Source organism: Pygocentrus nattereri, chromosome 9 (assembly GCF_015220715.1).
Source record: "Pygocentrus nattereri isolate fPygNat1 chromosome 9, fPygNat1.pri, whole genome shotgun sequence".
Taxonomy (NCBI): domain Eukaryota; kingdom Metazoa; phylum Chordata; class Actinopteri; order Characiformes; family Serrasalmidae; genus Pygocentrus; species Pygocentrus nattereri.
In genome coordinates this window covers 35,913,813-35,932,913 of record NC_051219.1, presented here as the reverse complement: position 1 = coordinate 35,932,913, position 19,101 = coordinate 35,913,813, and the positions used below count along the sequence as shown (strand labels likewise).

The following is a 19,101-nucleotide window of genomic DNA, read 5'->3' as shown; positions in this document are numbered from 1 at the left end:
ATAAGCTGATGGAGATGCAGCTATAGCTGAGCTAAATCTTAAAGCACAGCAAAGTGAGTCTGCATTTTCATTTATATTATATTTTTTAGCCTATACCTGTACATCAGCACATACTGAGACATATTTACAGCCAAGATGGTAAAATGGACATAAAATGTTGTGGCTCTCAAGGTGGTTATATTTTTGTTAAAATTAGTTCTCCTTAATGTTTAGATTGCCAACACCTGCCACAGATGAGCCATTTTTGTAAATTAGATGTTAAAAACTTTAAAGAACCTTTTTTCTAGAAAGAACCCTTTAAAGAAACAAAACTACCATAAGCCTGTTTTTTTAAGACATCAAAACTAGAATGCGTTTCACCAGCAAAGGCCTTTCAGTAGAATAGTCATGTTAATATATCATCACTGTCCAAAGAAAAACAAGTATCTCCAAAATGGTAATGGAGCATTTCTACTGACTCAATCATCATGAAAGTTTCAGACAGTGTAAAGGGCAGTTGCTGTAATCAAATAGTGTAAAAAAAATTGACAAAAATGGACATACAAGTTTTTCTTTGGACAGCGGCAATATGGAAAATATGAAAAATGTTATAAATATTTTAATTAATTAACTGTGGTTTAGCTGAATGCTTCATAAATTCATGCAAGGCATCCACGTCTTTTTGCCTCAGAGCAGCAAGCTGACTCAGTTCTGCCTCAGGACGGCTTCTGGCAGGATTATCACCTCTTTTTTTACTCTCTTCAAACTGTTTCTCAAACCATTTTATTTTGGGTTCATATAGATTTGTTTATTGCAATAAAATCACAGGTTTTTACTGCTGTATCAGAGTCTCCTCCACCCACCGTTAGTACAGCACAGGAGCTGCTGTGAAACTACCGCTAACAAGATCATTACATGTTAATACATCAGACAGACGTGGCAGATTAGAGGAGCTCACGGTTTGCTGAATGTTTTTCTTCAATTGAAATGCATTTTCACCTGTGTTCGGGTGCTCGGGCTCAGAAAGTACAGTAGGACTGGAGCCACTGTGATAGGAGGAAGTCATTAAAGGGAAGTAGAGCTGAGGCCAAAGAAAGGCCTGTGGTTGGAACTGCACACACAAGTGTACGGCTGCTGGAAACACACACACTTTGGGACTTCAGGATTTATTTGAATCGACCGCTTCTTCCGTAGCTATTTGAAGTGTAATGCTTGTAGCCTTTCAGGTTTTTGCCGTGTGGCTTGTCTTGGTCGTTGCCCCAGTCCAGAGCTAGTGAGGTCACTGCTGCACCTGGGTTCACTCTGCAGCGTTGGGCTGTATTTCTAGATCAGATCTGACTTGTTTAGTGTGTTCGGCTCGACACTCCCACATCTCTGAGACTTATTTAGGGACCAATTTAGAGGTTCTCTTCCTCCTACTGCTTTCTCTACAGCGTCGCTGTGTTTCTCTCCCTGATGAGCCGTTCTAGGATAGCACAGGGGAGAGCTTTGCATCTTTGTCCCTCCATTTTTGTCCCTTTCTCTCTCTTTCTCTATGTCTCTCTACCTCTCTCTATCTCTTCTGCTCGCTCTCTTTCTCTTTCTCTCTCTATCTCCCCTGATCTCGTATTCTGTTTTTCTCTCTTGCTCTTCTTCTCTCTCATTTTTTTGTTTATTTTTCTCTTTCTCTTTCTATCTCTTCCTCTTTTTCTCTTTATTTCTCTCTTGCTTTCTTTATCTGTCTCAATCTTTCAGTATCTTTCATTCCTTCTCATTATCTTTGTGTTTATCTTTCTTACTACTTCTCTTTATCTCTTTCTCTTTATCGTTATGGTATATCGTTACTTCTCGTTATCTCTCTCTTTTGCTGTCTTTTTATTCATCTCTCTTTCTTGCTCCCTTTCTCTTCATCTCTCTCTCTCTCTCTCTCTCTCTCTCTCTCTCTCTCTCTCTCTCTCTCTCTGTCTCTGAGAGACACATGCATGTGTGTCCATGCCGACAGCCAAGGCGGCACAACAGCGAGGTGAGAGGGAGGGTGATACTCTGGCAGCTCAGCATCAGATTTACCGCCCGCCACCCAGATTAGGTCAGCTGCTCAAACTGAGAGCACAGAGCAGAGTGTGAGTGTGTGAGTGTGTGTGTGTGTGTGTTTGCCTGGGGGTGGGGGGATTATCCATGCTCTACATGCATGATTTCCTGTATTTGATCACCAGTGTGTTGTCATAGTTTGTATTTAGTTAAAAAGGATTCAGTTCAATCAAGATTCTCTTAGAAACGATTCAGTGAGTCAGTGAGTCTCACATTTCAGTCCATTTTGATTTGCTTATTTTAGAACAACTCTGAATTATTATTAAATGTACATTCACAAATGTGACTGGAGGCAATGGTTACACAGTGGTGGAATACGGACAATGAGAACTTTGTAAAAGTATAGTTTTTGACAGTTTTATGTTTAAAAGTGGCCATTTTATTTTGGCCAAAATCGATAGACATACATTAATGAATCATTAATCAGCCACAAAAAGGGCCATTAAAAAAAGCAGAATATGCCGAAACTGTAACAGCAAAAGAAGTCACAGATTACTCGACCTATTCAAAAATTATTTGAAATCAAAACAAATTGTTTTATATAAAACAATAGACTTTATCTTTTGACTTTATAGACTTTAACTGTTGAACCTCTTTAATTGTCCCCAGTGTATGGTAGGTTTTTAAACCTGGCATCTTTTCTTTTTATGGTGCTGTCTCATAGACATTCATTATGTTGCAGTGCATGCTGGGGATTGTAGTGCAGTTAAAATGATTTTGCGATTCTGGCTTGGCCTGCAGGCCTTGTCTTTGACACATGGGCTGTAGAGAATGTGTTAACTTAATTTCGCTTAGAAAATCAACAAAACCTGTCATTTGACTGTGGGTGTGCAAACTTTTGCATATGACTGTATATGTAGGCCTGAGTAATGGGCAGCCAGGGTAACAATCCTGTATTACACAGTGTGATCATTGCAGCAATGTAGCCTTTGAAAGCCAGTCCTAAAACTCAGTTACGAGTTCCACCAGTTCCTGACTGGTGCTGTATAGACAGAATAAAATGTTGCATCACTATTAAATAAGGTGCCTCATTTTAACATTATACATTATACTCCTACAGGGAAAGGCCGTGCTGTTTGGACTGCGGGCCGTGAAGCTGAATAACTGTATTTAACATGGCACATCCACACCCGAGAATTAGGATGTTGTCAGGTCTGCTTTTAGACATCGCTGTCATTACTCACAGCCTTATTTTTAGGCCTTACCTGCAAACTCATCACTCTGCGGCTGCTTACTGCAGCGGGGTGACGGGCGTGCAGCCGTTACAGGCACGCCGGTGCTATTGTGAATTACAGTGGGTGAGCAGTGGTCACCCGCTGCGGATTAGGATGGCTTTAGGACGCTGCTGATCTAACGTCTTGTGTCTGTGATCTGCTGCTCCACCCAAACAACTTTTGTGGGTGGGTGGGTGTGTGTAAGGGACCCAGCAGCTGCCGCTGTCTGAGGCCCCACCTTACATCCACCCACACGCACTCACACACACACACACACACACCTGGTAGGCCAGCAGATTTTGGCACATCAGGCATTACCTTTAATGAGTAAAGCAGACAGAAAAGCTGCAATGAGCCCAGCTTACAGCAGGCTTAGCGGAGGGAGATGCAGCGATACAAACAGATTTTTAACTGCGGATCCAGACTCCTAGTCATCCTGTGGCTTCGTCGAGACCCCCTGTAGAGTCGGCAGACACAAACCCACACACACAAAAAAGACTGCGAATGCATTTCACGCGCTCCACGGCACAGACATAACAAACACTCTTAGCATACATATTGCCCGAACAAAAAGGTTTAAAAAAACATTTGATTGTTCTGCAGCCATAGACACTGACAGCACCTCAAGTGAATGCAAATGTATATTATTCCCCAGAACATTCACACATAGCTAAACACTTGCTGTTTTTATTCACTCATAAATCCTCACAAATTCTGAAAACCTGTGCGTTCATAAAACTACACATGACAGAAAAAAACAAAAAACCTTTTCTGTAAATGAGATGTGCAAAAAAAAAACAAAACTTTGCAAAGATTTTAAAAACTTGCACATTATGGTTACTATACCAACTGGCTTGTCCATGCTCCGCCCACAAATGTGTTTACTGTGTAGCAACTGTTACAAAGTTGGACAAGCTTTACATAATCTTGGCAAGAATCAAATTCAGCCAAATGAGAAACTGAAGTGAACTCGGTATTTGTTAAGAAAAGCCAGAGAAAACCCTTCATTTATTTAATTTCCAATCAAAACAGCCAGTTATTCATTTTTTTCTGAGGTGAACGAACAGTAGTTTCCAAAAATTCTTAAAATATATAGAAGAACTCCTAACAACTGTCAAAGATCTGGCTTCATCGGATAAGCAGTGCTTAAGGCCTTTCACTATGAGAGAGAGAAGTAAATCAAGCTCAAATCTGAAAACAAAAATCCACAGTTGTTTCTGTTCATCCTTCCTCTGTGAGTAGAAAACTTAACATCTAAAATGACGTGTGGCTGTTAAGAAGCGAATCATTTAAGAAAATTCTTGACTGTGTTTGGGATTATTTGGATCATGAGGAGCAGATTTCTGAAGCTGAAAAGAGAACAACTTGCACTTAATGGCTGTTTTTAGCCATTTTGCACAGTACCGTACCTAGACTTAGTGTGTTGTTTTCATTTTAATTTAATAATTTTAGATTCAGTTAAAGGTCATATTTATGATTTTGCTGTGTGATCGAGATAACACTAACATGGGGGCAGATTCATTGCCATTTCTAACCTGTTAATTTGCAAATCAGATCTCCAGCCTAAATTCACTGGGTTGAATTTTTGTTTTCTAAACCTTCTCCAACCAAGCAACAGTTGCTCTTATGTGTGGATGGAGCAAGGATAGTTCAGTTAATGCTTTTTCCTAGAACCACACGTCCAAGAACCAATCAGGAACCTTAGCTTTTTTTTAGAGTAGACTTTTATATTACAGTACTAGAGGTCTCCCTCTACTCCTCTCTTTCTCTCTCTCTCTCTCTCTCTCTCTCTCTCTCTCTCTCTCTCTCTCTCTCACACACACACACACACACACATGCACACCCACACACAAACACACACACACACACACACACCTGAAGGCCCTTGGATGGATTATCCGGTGTTTGGCTCAGTACCCCCCCCCCCCCCAACTCCTTCTCGCCAGCCTGGGGCCAGACTCAGCTTTCAATGAGGGAGGGTAAAAATATCCCCCTCCTTTTTCCTCGTCCTCACCTCTCTCTCTCTCTCTCTCTCTCTCTCTCTTCCTCCCTCTCTACTTCTCTTCCTCTTCCTCCCTCCTTCCCTCCTCCACCCGTCCCCCGGCTCTGTCTCAGATTACTGTCTCTTCTGTTTGTCTGAAGCAGACTGCCGCCAGACCCACACCTAATAATTCACTCACTCATCCCTCCATTCACTCATTCACAGAGCAGATAATGTGGGCTCTCTGCCATCCACTCACTCGCTTTCAGTCATTCTCTCTCGCCGTTCTGAAAGTTTTCTTTGCCCCTATCCTCAGTAGAACACTTCATGGCTGTCCTTATCATCTCTATCTCCATGATCCACACCTGCTCTCAGGGAACATTTACATTCTTCTGAAGGTCTCTTCATCCATGTCCTGCTTTTTAGGTCAAGATGGGTCACGTTAGTGGACAGTATTGATAAAATCACAAGATCAGGTGTTCTTTGAGTTGGTCTTAATAAAGTGAACGAACTTCTACTGTGGGCTGAAAGAATGCCGTATAAACCTGAAGTCTGCTTTGATTGGACTGTTTCTTTTGTTTTCCTACACCAAAGTGAACCCAGCTCAGTGCTGTAAATGTTAACCAGACAGAACACATTTTTTTGCATTATGTTCTTTTGAATTGTTCTTAGCAAACGACATTCAGTCAATTAAGGTTTTATTATCTATCAATACTGCTAAAAGTACTCACCATTTTTGTATACCAGTGCCACTGTGCCACTATAGACGATATATAGTCAAGCACTAGGCAAGTTTTTGGCTCACTGTGGAGCATCATGATATGCTTAGTTTAGAGCCATGTGTCAAACACAAGGCCTGAAGGCCCAGTCAGGCACATGACACAGTCGTATTCGGCCCATAAAATTATTTTAATTTTCTCTTCCTATTAGCCTGTTTTGCCTTGAGATGCACTACAATCCCCAGCATGCACTGCAGCATAGTGTGCGCTGTAACATTGCATGATAGTAGTGAGGGTGGGATAGTAGAATGTTGAAGTAGTTTGTTGTATAAATATATGTATATGTATTATGTAAAATATTTCATTCTATAGCTATTAATATATATAATCTATTATATATATATATATATATATATATATATATATATATATATATATATATATATATATATATATATATAGGACTGGCGACCTGTCCAGGGTGTATCCTGTCTTCCGCCCGAAGACTCCTGGGATAGGCTCCAGCACCCCCCGTGACACTGACGGAGAAGCGGCTTAGAAAATGGAGGGATATATATATATATATATATATCAGCCGACACTCAAGCTTTCAGGATCAGTATATCAGTATAGAAATAGAAAATGTGGTATCGTGCCATCCCTGGTTGAACCCCACCATCACAGAATAAAGAGCCCCATAATTCGTTTTTTGTCTACGCTCTTCTTCCAGACAGTTCAATATACAGTTCTAGGAGACACAAGCATGTTACTCAGGTGGTAATATCTCTTCTCCTGTCCCTTCTGCAGAGAACTCACACACCCCTGCGCTGGAGCCAGGCATTCACATGACCCCCGAGGAACACTACAGGCGCATGATGTCAGCGCTGAACGAGCACGGCTCTTATGAAGAGCAGCAGCAGCGCCTCTATCAGCTCGCCAGCAACATGGGCGTCCCCAGCCATGGTGAGTGTGTGCCCACCGCTACTCTGTGTGTGTGCCTTGTAACTCTCATACAAAGAGTTTTTTTAAAACTCTTAATAGGACACTCCAGCAGCAAATCATAATAGTGACTGGACAATGAAGGAATCCTCTGGGATTTTTCACTCTATGAAACTGTCTGTCACAGTAGCACACGGTCCATTACCCTGGACAGTAGTTTTGACTCATTCAAAGAACAGAAAGTCTGTTGACTCAAAACACACTTATAATAGAAGCCAGTGGGCATGAGCTTCAGCACCTGCCCTTTGGTTTCCATTATAAGTGAACTTTGAGTCACTGGGTTTTCTGTTCTTTCACTAAGTGCAGGGAAACATCTCAAAATTATTGTCCACTGTCCTTGAATAATAATTAGAGCTTAACCCTTAAAATCCCAGGGTTATTTTATCCCAAATGCTGTGTTTACATGGTGCCATTCAATAAATCATTGTTCTATGCCTCATGGCTGAATTGTAAGCAGGGATGATATACAGCTGACGTACATATCGTTGCTGTCGGAAGAAAACCTTGTATGTCCATTTTTGGCATTTTTCAGTTTTTGACATAATTTGAAAGTATCTGTTACTCTTTACATTGTTTGTAAATTTTATGATGAATGGCCTAAAAGAAATTACCCCAAATTACATGGGAAACATTCTGGTTCCATTTACTTACATTGAAAGTGAAACATGTTTTTTCCTTCTCCTCTAAAGTTGCTATTTTGGAGATACAAGGTTTTCTTCCGACAGCAGCGATATACATGCGGCCATATAAATGTTGCCATGGTAATATCATTACTGGAATAGTTGTGGAGCACCCGGCTTTTTTGTCCTCAAAAGCATTTTGAACACACACTAATGTTACTAATGGTGTGTTTTCATCATAACACTTCACTGAAGGGCAACATTCATGGGTCTACATGACACCTTCATAAGCCCTTAATGACAACTGACATAAAACTACTTAAACATAAAGGCTTATTCCAATGAGTGACTGTTAATTTCGAAAGTTTTATGACAACTGATACTTCTTGGAATACACCTTTAAAAATCGCTATGTAGGTTTATGTCAGGACATAAAGGTGCCATGAATGTTGTCTTATGAATGCCCCACTTCAGTGAAGTGTTATTGTTTACGATGAAGTTTGGATTTTGAATTTCAATGCCTGATTTTATACTACAAGCGTACAGTGCTCATTTTTCCAAGAATCAGCATCTGGTTTAATACACCACTGTGGGCAGAAGTTGGTAAAATTGATGGAATGTTCCGTTTGCAGTCCCTCGTCCATGCATCCATTTTTACTCTTAAAGCTGCACTAAGATTTTCTTCTGTTAAAATTAAAAGAAGTTGCATTGCTGAGAAACAATATGCTAAAAGATAGTGCTTTGTAAAGTCTCATTGAAAAGTCTGAGGTGTCAGGGGGGATTTTTCACTACATCATATATTTTTATGAATTAATGACACAGAAGACAAAGTGACTCAAAAAGAAGCTTCGACTTCATGTATGGGTTTCAAATGTAAAATCAGCATTGTACTGATGAAGACATGATGGGAATAGTAGATACTTCTCTCATATCCTCTAAAGACACGTCCTTCACCAAGCTTTGACTGAGTATTCTTTGAATACTCTAGCAACATGCTTGTAATTATCAGATTCATTCACTCAGGAAGGGTCTGACTACAAACATAGTACAATGCAAAATATTCTTATGCATTCTCATGCAAATTATGTAGTGTGGCTTTAAGTTGTAAAAATCTCCAAGAAAAGTTTGTAAGTTTGCTGTTTGTAAGTCCTGTCCATGTAAGGAGTTAAGGGGTTAAAATATGTTGAATTTAGTTTTACTTTACTTTTACTACACTTTTTATTGTTTATTTGTCTGTCTGTTAGTATTTGTCCTCAACTCTTCAACTAATACATTGTGCCTCAATGCCATATAAAACAGTGCAATATGATATCTATAAAGTGAAAGGCTGACCATATACTGGCTAACCTTGGCTCGGACTCTTGGAGACCTTGCCTCAGCCAGCAGAGCTCCATGGCAGAGATTGCTGACGATTCTATTTCCAGCCCCCCAGCCCACCCAATGTCAGAATGTCAGTGTGAGTGATCTGCGACTGCCGCTGCACACTGTAGTAAATAACGCTGCCATTGGGCCCTGAGGTTTGCTGTATATTGATTTGTTCTCTTTGATTGGCTGTGAGCCAACCCTCTAAATTACCAATACCATGGAAACGACAAGTGGGCTCGTTTTTTTCTGCCCCCTCGGATTTACAGTTGCAGGGTCGCACAGGAGCCGCTGGAGGTTGGAGGATGTTAAACAAAGGCATAAACAAAAATTCAGCTCTAACCTCTTTTTATTTGCGGGTTACGTCTTAATTAAGCCTTTAAACTTGGGGTATTCATCATCAACCTTGTTGACTTTTTTCTGTAAATAATGTGGCTTTAATTGGCACAGGCTTTTATGGCTATTTGCAGCAGTGCAAATTTAATCAGACCTGCGTCCGTGCAGAATGGGAGAGCGTATTACTTTAATTTTTATTTGATCAGGAATGCTTTTTAATTGCAGTCTGCCAGTTTGAGGGCCGTGCTCTATAAATGTTTTAATTGCTCTCCTCCTGCATCTGTAAGAAATTAGTGCCCCTGTCTGAGCGAATGTGTGAGTGTGTATGTGTTTTATAGCAGCAGTGTAAAGCTCTGCTCTCCAGCCCCCAGAAGTTTCCTGGTTTCTGTTGGTGCACAGTGGCGCATTGCAGACTCGCACATGCTGTTGATTCCTTTCCCAATTCTGTTAAATCTCCTTCTCTAGTCGTACCACCCACAGCTCCTTCAGCTTCTCTCTCTCGCTTTACGGCCTGGAGAGCCTGACGCACGCTCTCTTTTCTAGGGTTGTAATGATACACCTATTTTTAGATTTGATACAATTTTCCACTGTGAGGGAAAGATTTGATTAGATTTTTGATATTTTATGTGCCGCAAATGTCTGGATTCTGCAAAGGTCTCATTATTCAGTACTGTACAAAAGTCCACCCTTCATTCATTTATTTTTCACTCAAAAACACGATGAATTAAAAATCTTTTTTCAGCATCAAGAAAAAGGCAGAAATCATAGATGTACCAGAAAATTACACACTTCAACAACTAACTTTACCATTTTTCAATATGTAGTGTGTCCACGTTTTACCTTTATTACAGCTTTCATTCTTATCAGGAGACTTGCTTTCAGATTTAAAAAAAATCTATGGGGATGTTTTCCACACCTCCAAAGTTCAGTCTTAGAAGTTGGTTGCATTTTATACTTTTCATGTTCCAAGTAATCACAACACCAAGCACAACACCAGCAGCTTCTTTGTTTAATTAGCAATTTTTCCTCTTTTTTGTCTTTTTCTTTTTCTCAATAAAGCTTCTTGACAGCTGCACATCCTTTCAGACTCAGTGCTGAGTTGTCTTCTCACAATAAAAGGAAGGACAAACACACCTGTGGATTTTTTTCAGATCTGAAGCAAGAGTGGAGTTACTTCCAGGTCTTGCATGGTTGCTAGGAGTTCCATTTTTCTATATCTTTTAACTTTTTTAGATGAATCATTAGCAGAACTGAGGCAAGGTATCTGTATAGCCAGATACCTACCTTGCTAATTTCACCTTTTTACGTGCTGTCCTCCTCATCTGATGAGTCATTTCTAACATTCAAATTGTACATTGTACCTATGCAAGTAGGTTTATTCACTATAGTAAAATTTTTCATTTTTGCCAAAATGTAGATAAAATTTCCATATTTTTTTGATATTGTTCTTTAAATCTTTACAACCTTATGGTCTCTCCTTGCTGCAAAATCAGACAAATTTGGAGAAAGAGATAAACCTGGCCACTGGCAGATTGATTTGCAGCGTCGGGGTCAGTTCCTCCCTGGACAGTTTGGCCGGTAAAGTCAGGTGTACGGTTTCATAAGCCGTGCCATTGAAAACAGCCTCTGCGGGCCAAGCAGCCGTCCCCCCCGGAGGAATGCGAGCACGATGGCTTGCCCGTGCACGCTGAGCTCATAAGCCCTGCGATAAGGCCGTGCCAGTCAGCCGCTGCCAACACCTCTGCCTGCCAACTCTTTGATGGGAAAGATATTCTTTCTCGCTTTTCATGTCCATTCGTACAGTACCTACACCTAGAAAACGTTTTTCTTCACGTTTTTCCTTTCTTTACCCGCTTTTCCTCTTTTTTCTGCGTTTTCACACTTGTCTTGCTCCCTGTGCAGATTTTCTGAGCAAACCTCCAGCAAAAAAGTCTGAGTCGCACACTTTAGGTCCAAATTATCACATTTCCAGGCTCTGGAGATTTTCGCTTTTAGTGACGCAAATTTAATCTCTGTCCGCCCGTCCCAGTTCCTCCACGCTCTCTCGCTCTGTGTCACTCGGCCCACTAGCAGGTTTTAATTTATGATTTTGTTTGCTTTCTCTGCAGGGCCATAGCTCATGCAGTGGTGGTTTTTGTTGATTTTTTTTGGGAGCGAAACTTCTCAGGAACAAGGAATCACAAGTTCCAGCTGCTTCTTAACATTCTTCCCTCTTTCCTCGCTCTCTCTTGCCTTGTATCTCATTTTGGGCATTTGCCTTCACTACACAGTATGTACTTCCCCATCTAGTGAGCAAGTTTATTTATAGTAATATTGTTTTAAATCAAGCACAAACATTTGCACTAAACCAACTTAAACTCAACCAATTAAAGTGCCATATTAAAAACCTCAGCAAATCCGTGGACCAGCTGTGTTTTTATTTCATTTTTACTTAACATTTTGCCATGACCTGTAACGGCCATCGCGCAATGAATACTTATTCAGAAATAATTCTAAATAAAAATAAATTGTTTTAGTTTTTTTATAATGGCCTATTTGCTTAAATTAGACACTTTTCTTTTTGTGTAACCACTGGCCCATAGATTAATGTTGGGGAAGGGGGTCAGAACGCACACTATGTTGCAGTGCATGCTGGGGACAACTGCCAAATATCATATTAAATTTCTTGCTTCTACCACTGTGTCTAGGTTTATCTGTTGGCTCCTCGTCTTTGTCTGTGTTGACAGTGCAGACAGTGTCCATCTTTCCACACTTCATTTTTAGTCATTCTAGTGGTAAAGCAGAAGACCTTTGCATTTTCCAATGAGAACTCAAAAATGAAGGCAAGGAGAAGCGCTTGATGTGACACAGGACCTTTCCTGGCTCTGCCACATGCTCTCTGTCTTCTTAATAGGAACATCGCACCTGTGAATGTGAATGCAGCACCAGGCTTTAAACCCTATCATACCCAAACACATAATTAAGGGGGAAATTCCACTAATTTTTCAAAAATTCAGCATAATTAGATGTCGAATAATGAGATGTCGAATTCAGAGTGGTTCGATGTAAAATGCGGTAAGCTTACTGAGTCAGAATTATTCACAATGGTGGTGATAGGAACCAGATGTCCTGCCTCTAACAGTTACCTGTCAGGAAGTTAATACATGAAATGGTTACAAATATATTGCCTTTTGTCTTAGACAGTGTTTTACAACATTTCTTAGATAACCTTTTGGCTGGAAATCTGTTTTTTTTTTTAATTCATGACAGAGAGGTATGTGCAGATATTGTTCCCAAAGATATGAATTTTTTGGATTTTCCACTATGTTATTATTATCAACATTACATGTAAAAGCCCAAAGCCATGTATAGGTTCACTAGTCTTTTTGGATGACTAATACAATGGCTATATTCGCATTGTGACTGGTCCCTTTCATCACCTAAGAAAATCAGAGTTGGAAATTTCTTCTTGAAATCTCACACTTTATAAACACTCTGAATCACAATGATTGAATCTTAAAATTTAGAAAATTTGAAAAATCAGTGGAATTGTACTTCAAAGAAGTATTACGTTTGTTCTAATGAGGAAGGTCGTCTCAGAACTGGTGTAGGAGTTGTATAAATTTCCTCTTTTTCTCAGAATTTCCTTACTTTTCATTCTTTTTATTGTTCCTCTTGGTGTTCTTTCCTGCTCTCGTCCCATGTAACAGTTCATGCAGTGTTAGGGAGTGGAGGGGTGCTAGCATCGTAGCAAAGGTGAATAGCCTGCTAAGTGCCCCTTGACAGTGGCAGGGAATGGGACGGACCCCCATGGCCCCCTGCAGCTGTTTCCCCAAACCTGTCCCACACATCCTCAGCACTCGCCTGCTTTTACATTCTCTCTTTCTTTCCTGCCCTTCCTCCTCCTCCCTCGCTCCCTCTTGCCTGAGTCCCTGCAGAGCGTCCTTTCATGTGTTTGAAGAGGAGGCCCCGAAATGAAAGGCTGGGAGGGAAGCCGGCACGGATGGGCGTGTGTATGTGCGTGAGGTTTATGTTTGTATGTGTGTTGTGGGGGAGTCGGGTGTGTAAGTTGTTGTGGTCCCCTCTCTGCGGCCACAAGGTCACCAGGAGGCCTCTGTGCTTGCTTGAAGTAAGGAGGAAAGAGTGGGAAAAGGCAAGTTCTGCAAGTCCTCCAAGTCAAAGCCTCACAGCCCCTCTCCCACATCCCCCTGGCTCTCAGCCTTAAAGAACACACGTGAAGCGAGTGGCCATGTGAAACAACCTTTCAAATCCCTGCCCCATCCTGTCGCGGGAGCACCGTGTGTACCTGCTACAAGGAAACCTGAGGCTAGGAGTTAGAATTCCACAGCAATGCGAACAAAGAGCAGGGCACAGGCACAAAGCAGGCAGCTGCGACAAAGGAAAGGATAAGCGTGTATGATGGGGGGGCTAGGGTGGAGGGGGTACTTTTCAGGAACAGATCCCCTCAGATGGTAGGTGGACATTACGGGGCTGAATAAAGAAGAAGAAAGGTGAGCGTATCGCCTTTCTTTTCTTACCACCCCCCATCCCCGAACCCGGCTGCTGGAGGTTTTGGCATGGATGGGCTGTGCGCTGTTGGGACGGCTGCTCAGCTCATGGGCGCAGCCCCAGGTGATCCCACACCAGTGAGATCTCCTGCAGATGAAAGAGAATAATGTAAATGTGTGCATCAGGCAGGACAGGGCCTGCCACGGGAGAGCAGAGGAGAGGGGAGAGGGGAGGCGGGTCAGAGTCTCTTTGAATTTCATGCCTTCCCCCCCTCATACTGTTCTATAAGAGCACACCATGAAACTGGGTGCACACTAGCCATTTTAAAGGTTCTACAGTGTTAGTAATCTCATGAGTTAAAAGTCAATTGAAGTAACAAGGCTAATGTAGTTAACCAGTAATGGTTTATGCACCAGTTAACATCGCACAAGTACCTTAAACTGTGAAGAGTTGCTGAGTAATATCAAACAGCCTTGCTTATGTGGTTTCTGAAACTGGATTGAACAGTTATCTACAAAAATGGGCAAAGGTATGGATGAACTTTAAGCTTCAAGATAGCTGCTAGAGCTAATTGTCCAATTGTGTAGACAACAGTACATCCTACATTGTCAGAAACATGATAATCCAGTTTATTCGGGATTGCTTAACAACTCAGCAGAAGTATGGAATGATTTAGACATGGTTTTGCACAACATTGCTTGGTAAAAGTGTTCATTACTTGTTAGCTACATTAGCTCTAGTGCAAAACAAAGCAAACTTGTCTTGGCTGATTAACTAGCTACATTTGCAGTGAGGACAAAATTGCGTAAATTAGTTTTTTCACCCAATTTGTTCCCTTTAATGGGGGAAGAAAGATGTGCTGGCTTTAAGTTTTCTCAAGTTTTCTGTACCAATAAAATAATTTTCTGTCTCTTTTCTGAAACTCCGTCTCGTTTTGGCCTCTTTCTCGCTCTCTCGCTCTCTCTCTACGTCTCTCTGGCTGTTAGAGGGCTTGTCTGCCGTCGGTCCGGTCCCCCGCGGGGAAGTGCAATAAACAGATCAATACAGCGGGCCTGTGCACATTAATATCTGTCGCGCCACCCCCGGCCCGATCGCTCAGCCCCACACGCGGGCCTCGGAAATGGCCGCTAGCTCCCACGGGAACTGTCTAATTAAAAAAGGGCTGGAGGAGAGAGAAAGAAGGAGGGAGGGAGAGAGGGAGGCATACAGGATGGATTTTCTATTTAACACCCTTTCATTAGATTGTGTGCTTCCTGTTGTGACCCTGTTAGTTTGGTAATGATGGGAGATGGGCTTGGCCAGCCTACTATAGCAGACAGAGAGGACAGAGGCTAGCAGCAGCACTGCTACAGAATACAGAGGGGAGGACGGCTCACCTTTAATGAGTCACCCCAAAAAAAGCCGGCTACGTTCTGCATCTGTGTGAATATTTGTGTTATGGTGAGTATTGCTGGTAAAGACTTTGTAATCTCAGTCCCATTTTTCCTGCCCTGTATACTCTGTCAACCAAATGTAACCAAAAATAGGTTTTTAAGTGTGTGCTGAAGATGAACCATCAACCAAACTTGTGAGACAAACGCCACGACCAACTTGTAAGCTATTTTGCACTACATGGAAATGACACATTGCTACCTTGCAGCAGTTTCTAATGGCTCCTCCCCTTCCTCTAAATACAGTGTCAAAATTACGCTTTGCGGTATTATGTGGCGCAGCATTGTGTCCCTCAGCCTTATTGGTTTGACAGATTTCAGTCCATTTTTATTAGTTGTGTTAATCAATTTTTTCTCACTGCACTACCCAGCATGCCTTACACATACATAATATAACCAATGGGTATCCCAGTAGTGTCCAGCAATTCTGACCAGTAAATCTGACCAAGCTAGGATTAGTGGAACTTTCACCTCAGTTGTTAAACAAAATTATAAAGATTTTTTTTGTTGATTCTGTCTTTGTTCTGCACTAAATGGACACTAGAAAGTTTTTTGATGCTTTCAGGCAAAAATGAAGCCAATCTGAGGTAAGGCATCTACATAGCGAAATAGCTACTTCGGCTATTACTTGTTATCCATCTCAGCTTCCCAGCAGTAATGTTAGGTGTCTGATTTCCTCCTCCATTCCTAAAAAAGTCGAAACAGCCCCACAAAACACACCCCAAAGGAGCTGTAGTTCTTCCAAAAGTTCCTCCCACCTTCAAGATCATGCAAAGGGGGTTTTCTTTGTCTTTAAACTGGAATTTCACTATAGAGACTGTGATGTAGTGAATATTCACTGTTGCCAGAATGTCTCTTCAAAGTGTCTAATATACTATGGAAGTTTTCATTTAAGGTACAGCTCAACTGCTCTACATGTAAGTGTGTTTGAATACCACTGGTCCTGACACAGATCCTAACAGTGTGTTGTCTGTGTCCTCAGAACTGCTGCGTGTGCGTCAGGAGGCCATGAGTGCTGTGAGGAACCAAGCAGCCATGGAGGCCCACCTGCCGTCTGCAGGCAGCTCATCCAGCCAGCGACGGAAACAAGGCCTACCCCAGCACAGGGATGCTCACTTCACTGAGAGGTACAGACACTTTCACACACACACACACAGACACACACACACACACACACACACACACACACACACACACACACACACACACACACACACGTGCACACACACACACATACTGAGGGTCTGATCTTTATACAGCTTGGCTAATAAAATCAGTGAGAAATAAGGATGTGTAAGAAAGCCACATTCAGAATGTGATATAGTTTCAAACAACAACCTGTCAGGAGCTTGCTTTGTGAGTAGGGGGTTAGCCAAGGTTACTAGGCTAATGATGCATTTTTCTCATTAGTTTGTTGTTACTGCAACAACAGGGGCTTACAAGAATTTTTGCCCATATCGTTTTTTTCATCTTATATTATTTAGTTCCTTAAAACTGCTATCAGTACTGATAACCGTGTTTTCATACTAGTCAGGCTCTTGACGTGAATATGGGAATGTAGCACCAAATTTGAATGTAACCATGTCTTACCACTGACATCAGTTTTTACCACAGATTCACACATATTCTACACTGTTGGTTGCAGAAGGTTACAGATACACTGTCTGATGACTGAGGCACTGTTTTGACCTGAGAAAGTTTATTTTCCAGTCATATTTTTGGTGGAGAGGAATGTACAGGGTGTTGTAAGGCAAAACAGTCCCCAAAGAAAACTAGTATCAACATTACATATATGAATCTAATCCACATGAAGGTTCATTGATCATTTTAAATAGTGAATAAAGTGGGTACATGAGCTACATCACAACCACTGGTTCCTGTCACCACCACTGTAAAGAAGTTTCTTTACTCAGATAAATTAATACAGTTCTCTACAATGAACCATTTCATGATGACTGTTTTTTTTACATCTTGTTGATTTTATTAAGCTGAAAGACTGGTAGAATTCCTCTTCGAAGTAGAGTTTAGAGGTTAATATTGCGCATGCAGTACATAAGTGTTAGACATGGACAAGTGCTTTTTGTTCTAATGATGAAGTTAGGTTCAGTGGGCTGAGTTGTCTGAGCGTTCGTCTCTATTTCTCAGAGCCGTTTCATGATCTGGCTAACACCAGAGGGAATCAAACCACACATATGGATGTGCTTTCACAACTCCAGATTGTGGGATAGAGTAGATGTGAACAGTGTGTGTGTACGTGTGTGTGTGTGTGTGGGGGGGGGGGTAACATGCCCCTCCGCGGAGGGAAAACCTCACAGGCACACTTTAAGACCACAGAAACGGGGGGAAAAAAGCCCTACGCTTTAAAATAACATGAATATTTCACATTAATAATGAACCCAACATCCGGCTCTAATGAATACTGCATGGCCATTTTGAGTGGGTGACCACGTGCTGAAGAAGAGGAAAAAAAGGGAAGAAATCTGAATTATGCACTGAAGGAAAGGGAAGGAGGGGAAAAGGGGGGAGAGAGAGAGAAAAACAGAGGAGTGGATGTGTTGGGACTGAGGCAGCTGAAACGAAAAATAAAGGAAAAAATCTCCTTAATGGGATCTGATTGCCAGTGGGCTTTACTCCTTTGCATCCCCTGTTCGATTTGATCTTGTCAGGAGGTATTTATGGGGCTCTGGGCTTAGCTGGTCGTCCAGGCGCCGCACGCTGCCCCCCCTCCCAATCCCCCCTCTCAGCGAGGCCCCGGTGCTCCTGGCGCTCCCCTCCGCCTCCAAACAAAGCCCAGGCAGCGGGAGTGGGCGGGTAATTGCTTGTCGATTATTTATGTGGCGCGGGAAGCCGGAGGATCGATAATGGGCTGGCGAGGCGAGGCGAGGTGAGGCGGGAGGGAAAGAGGGAGGGAGGGAGGAAGCGGGATGGGTGGAGGGGGTGTGCAGCGTGGGTGTTTGCGTTCTGTTCGGCGCCTGGCCCTGTGCTGAGCCCTGTCGGCAGCTCAGCGTGCAGCTTGGGCCGGCCAGCCACCCTTAGCTCCGCTTACCCGGCATAATTAGCCACACAGGACCACTGATGTTAACTAGGCCTGCATGCTTCCTTGGTCGGGGGCAAAAGAATGGGAGGTGGGGGGTAGTGTTGTGTGTGTTTTTCTTTTTCTTTCAGTTTTTTTTCTTTCTTTCTTTCTCTTGTTCTCTGTTCCTTTAAAGCGTTCAGCAAAAAATCTAATTTACACAATTTCTCTCAGGCCAAACTTGGTCGATTAGCCGAGGCCTATTTGGTGTATGAAGTTTGCTTCTTTAGTTTTGCTGTAGAGCTATAAGACTAATATACCATAAATTAGCACTGTGCAAACTAGGTGTCTGAATCATCGTATACATGCCCCAGACCATGTTGAGTTGTAAAGCAATCTCAAAAAGCTGACTTAAATGGGTTCTGACCCTGTATAACATACTATTTCCTAAACGTGGATAGCTGAAAGCAGTGGTAGCGCATAGTTTAATGTCTGTTTTGTTGATGCTTTTGTCTGTGTAACACTATGTTATACAGTTTCTGAAACCTCTTAAGCAACTTTGTTGATCTACCAATTACCAACAACATTCAGGCCTCAAATTAGGCACTGCCCCTGTTTTAAGCTGTGCAATGTATGTTGCACCTCTTAAGGTAACAGTATGTCAAAAACAATCTAAGAAAGTTTATTGGGGATCACTTAATAATTTGGCACAGTTGGAGTGATGCTAACTGGCAGTTATGAACTTCCGTTAATTGTTAGCTACATTAGCCTCATAGCTACATTAGCCTCATAGCTCCATTTCAAACTTCAGACACCAAATTTATTTCAGCTGATTGGCTACATTTGGGGTAATTGGTGACTTTAACTATGACTTTAACCTCTTGAGGCTCTAA

At 41.9% G+C, this 19,101-nt stretch overlaps 1 protein-coding gene across 3 annotated transcripts in view; it reads left to right on the top strand.

Annotated features, from left to right (window-relative positions):
* samd11 (sterile alpha motif domain containing 11) overlaps positions 1 to 19,101 on the top strand; it is an 87,267-nt gene that overhangs the window by 51,227 nt on the left and 16,939 nt on the right. For all 3 annotated transcript variants that reach the window (XM_017709322.2, XM_017709327.2, XM_017709312.2), the window contains exons 6-7: positions 6,768 to 6,923; positions 16,178 to 16,322. In XM_017709322.2, the coding sequence (XP_017564811.2) occupies positions 6,768 to 6,923; positions 16,178 to 16,322 (301 nt within the window). The remainder of the gene's footprint in view (positions 1 to 6,767; positions 6,924 to 16,177; positions 16,323 to 19,101) is intronic.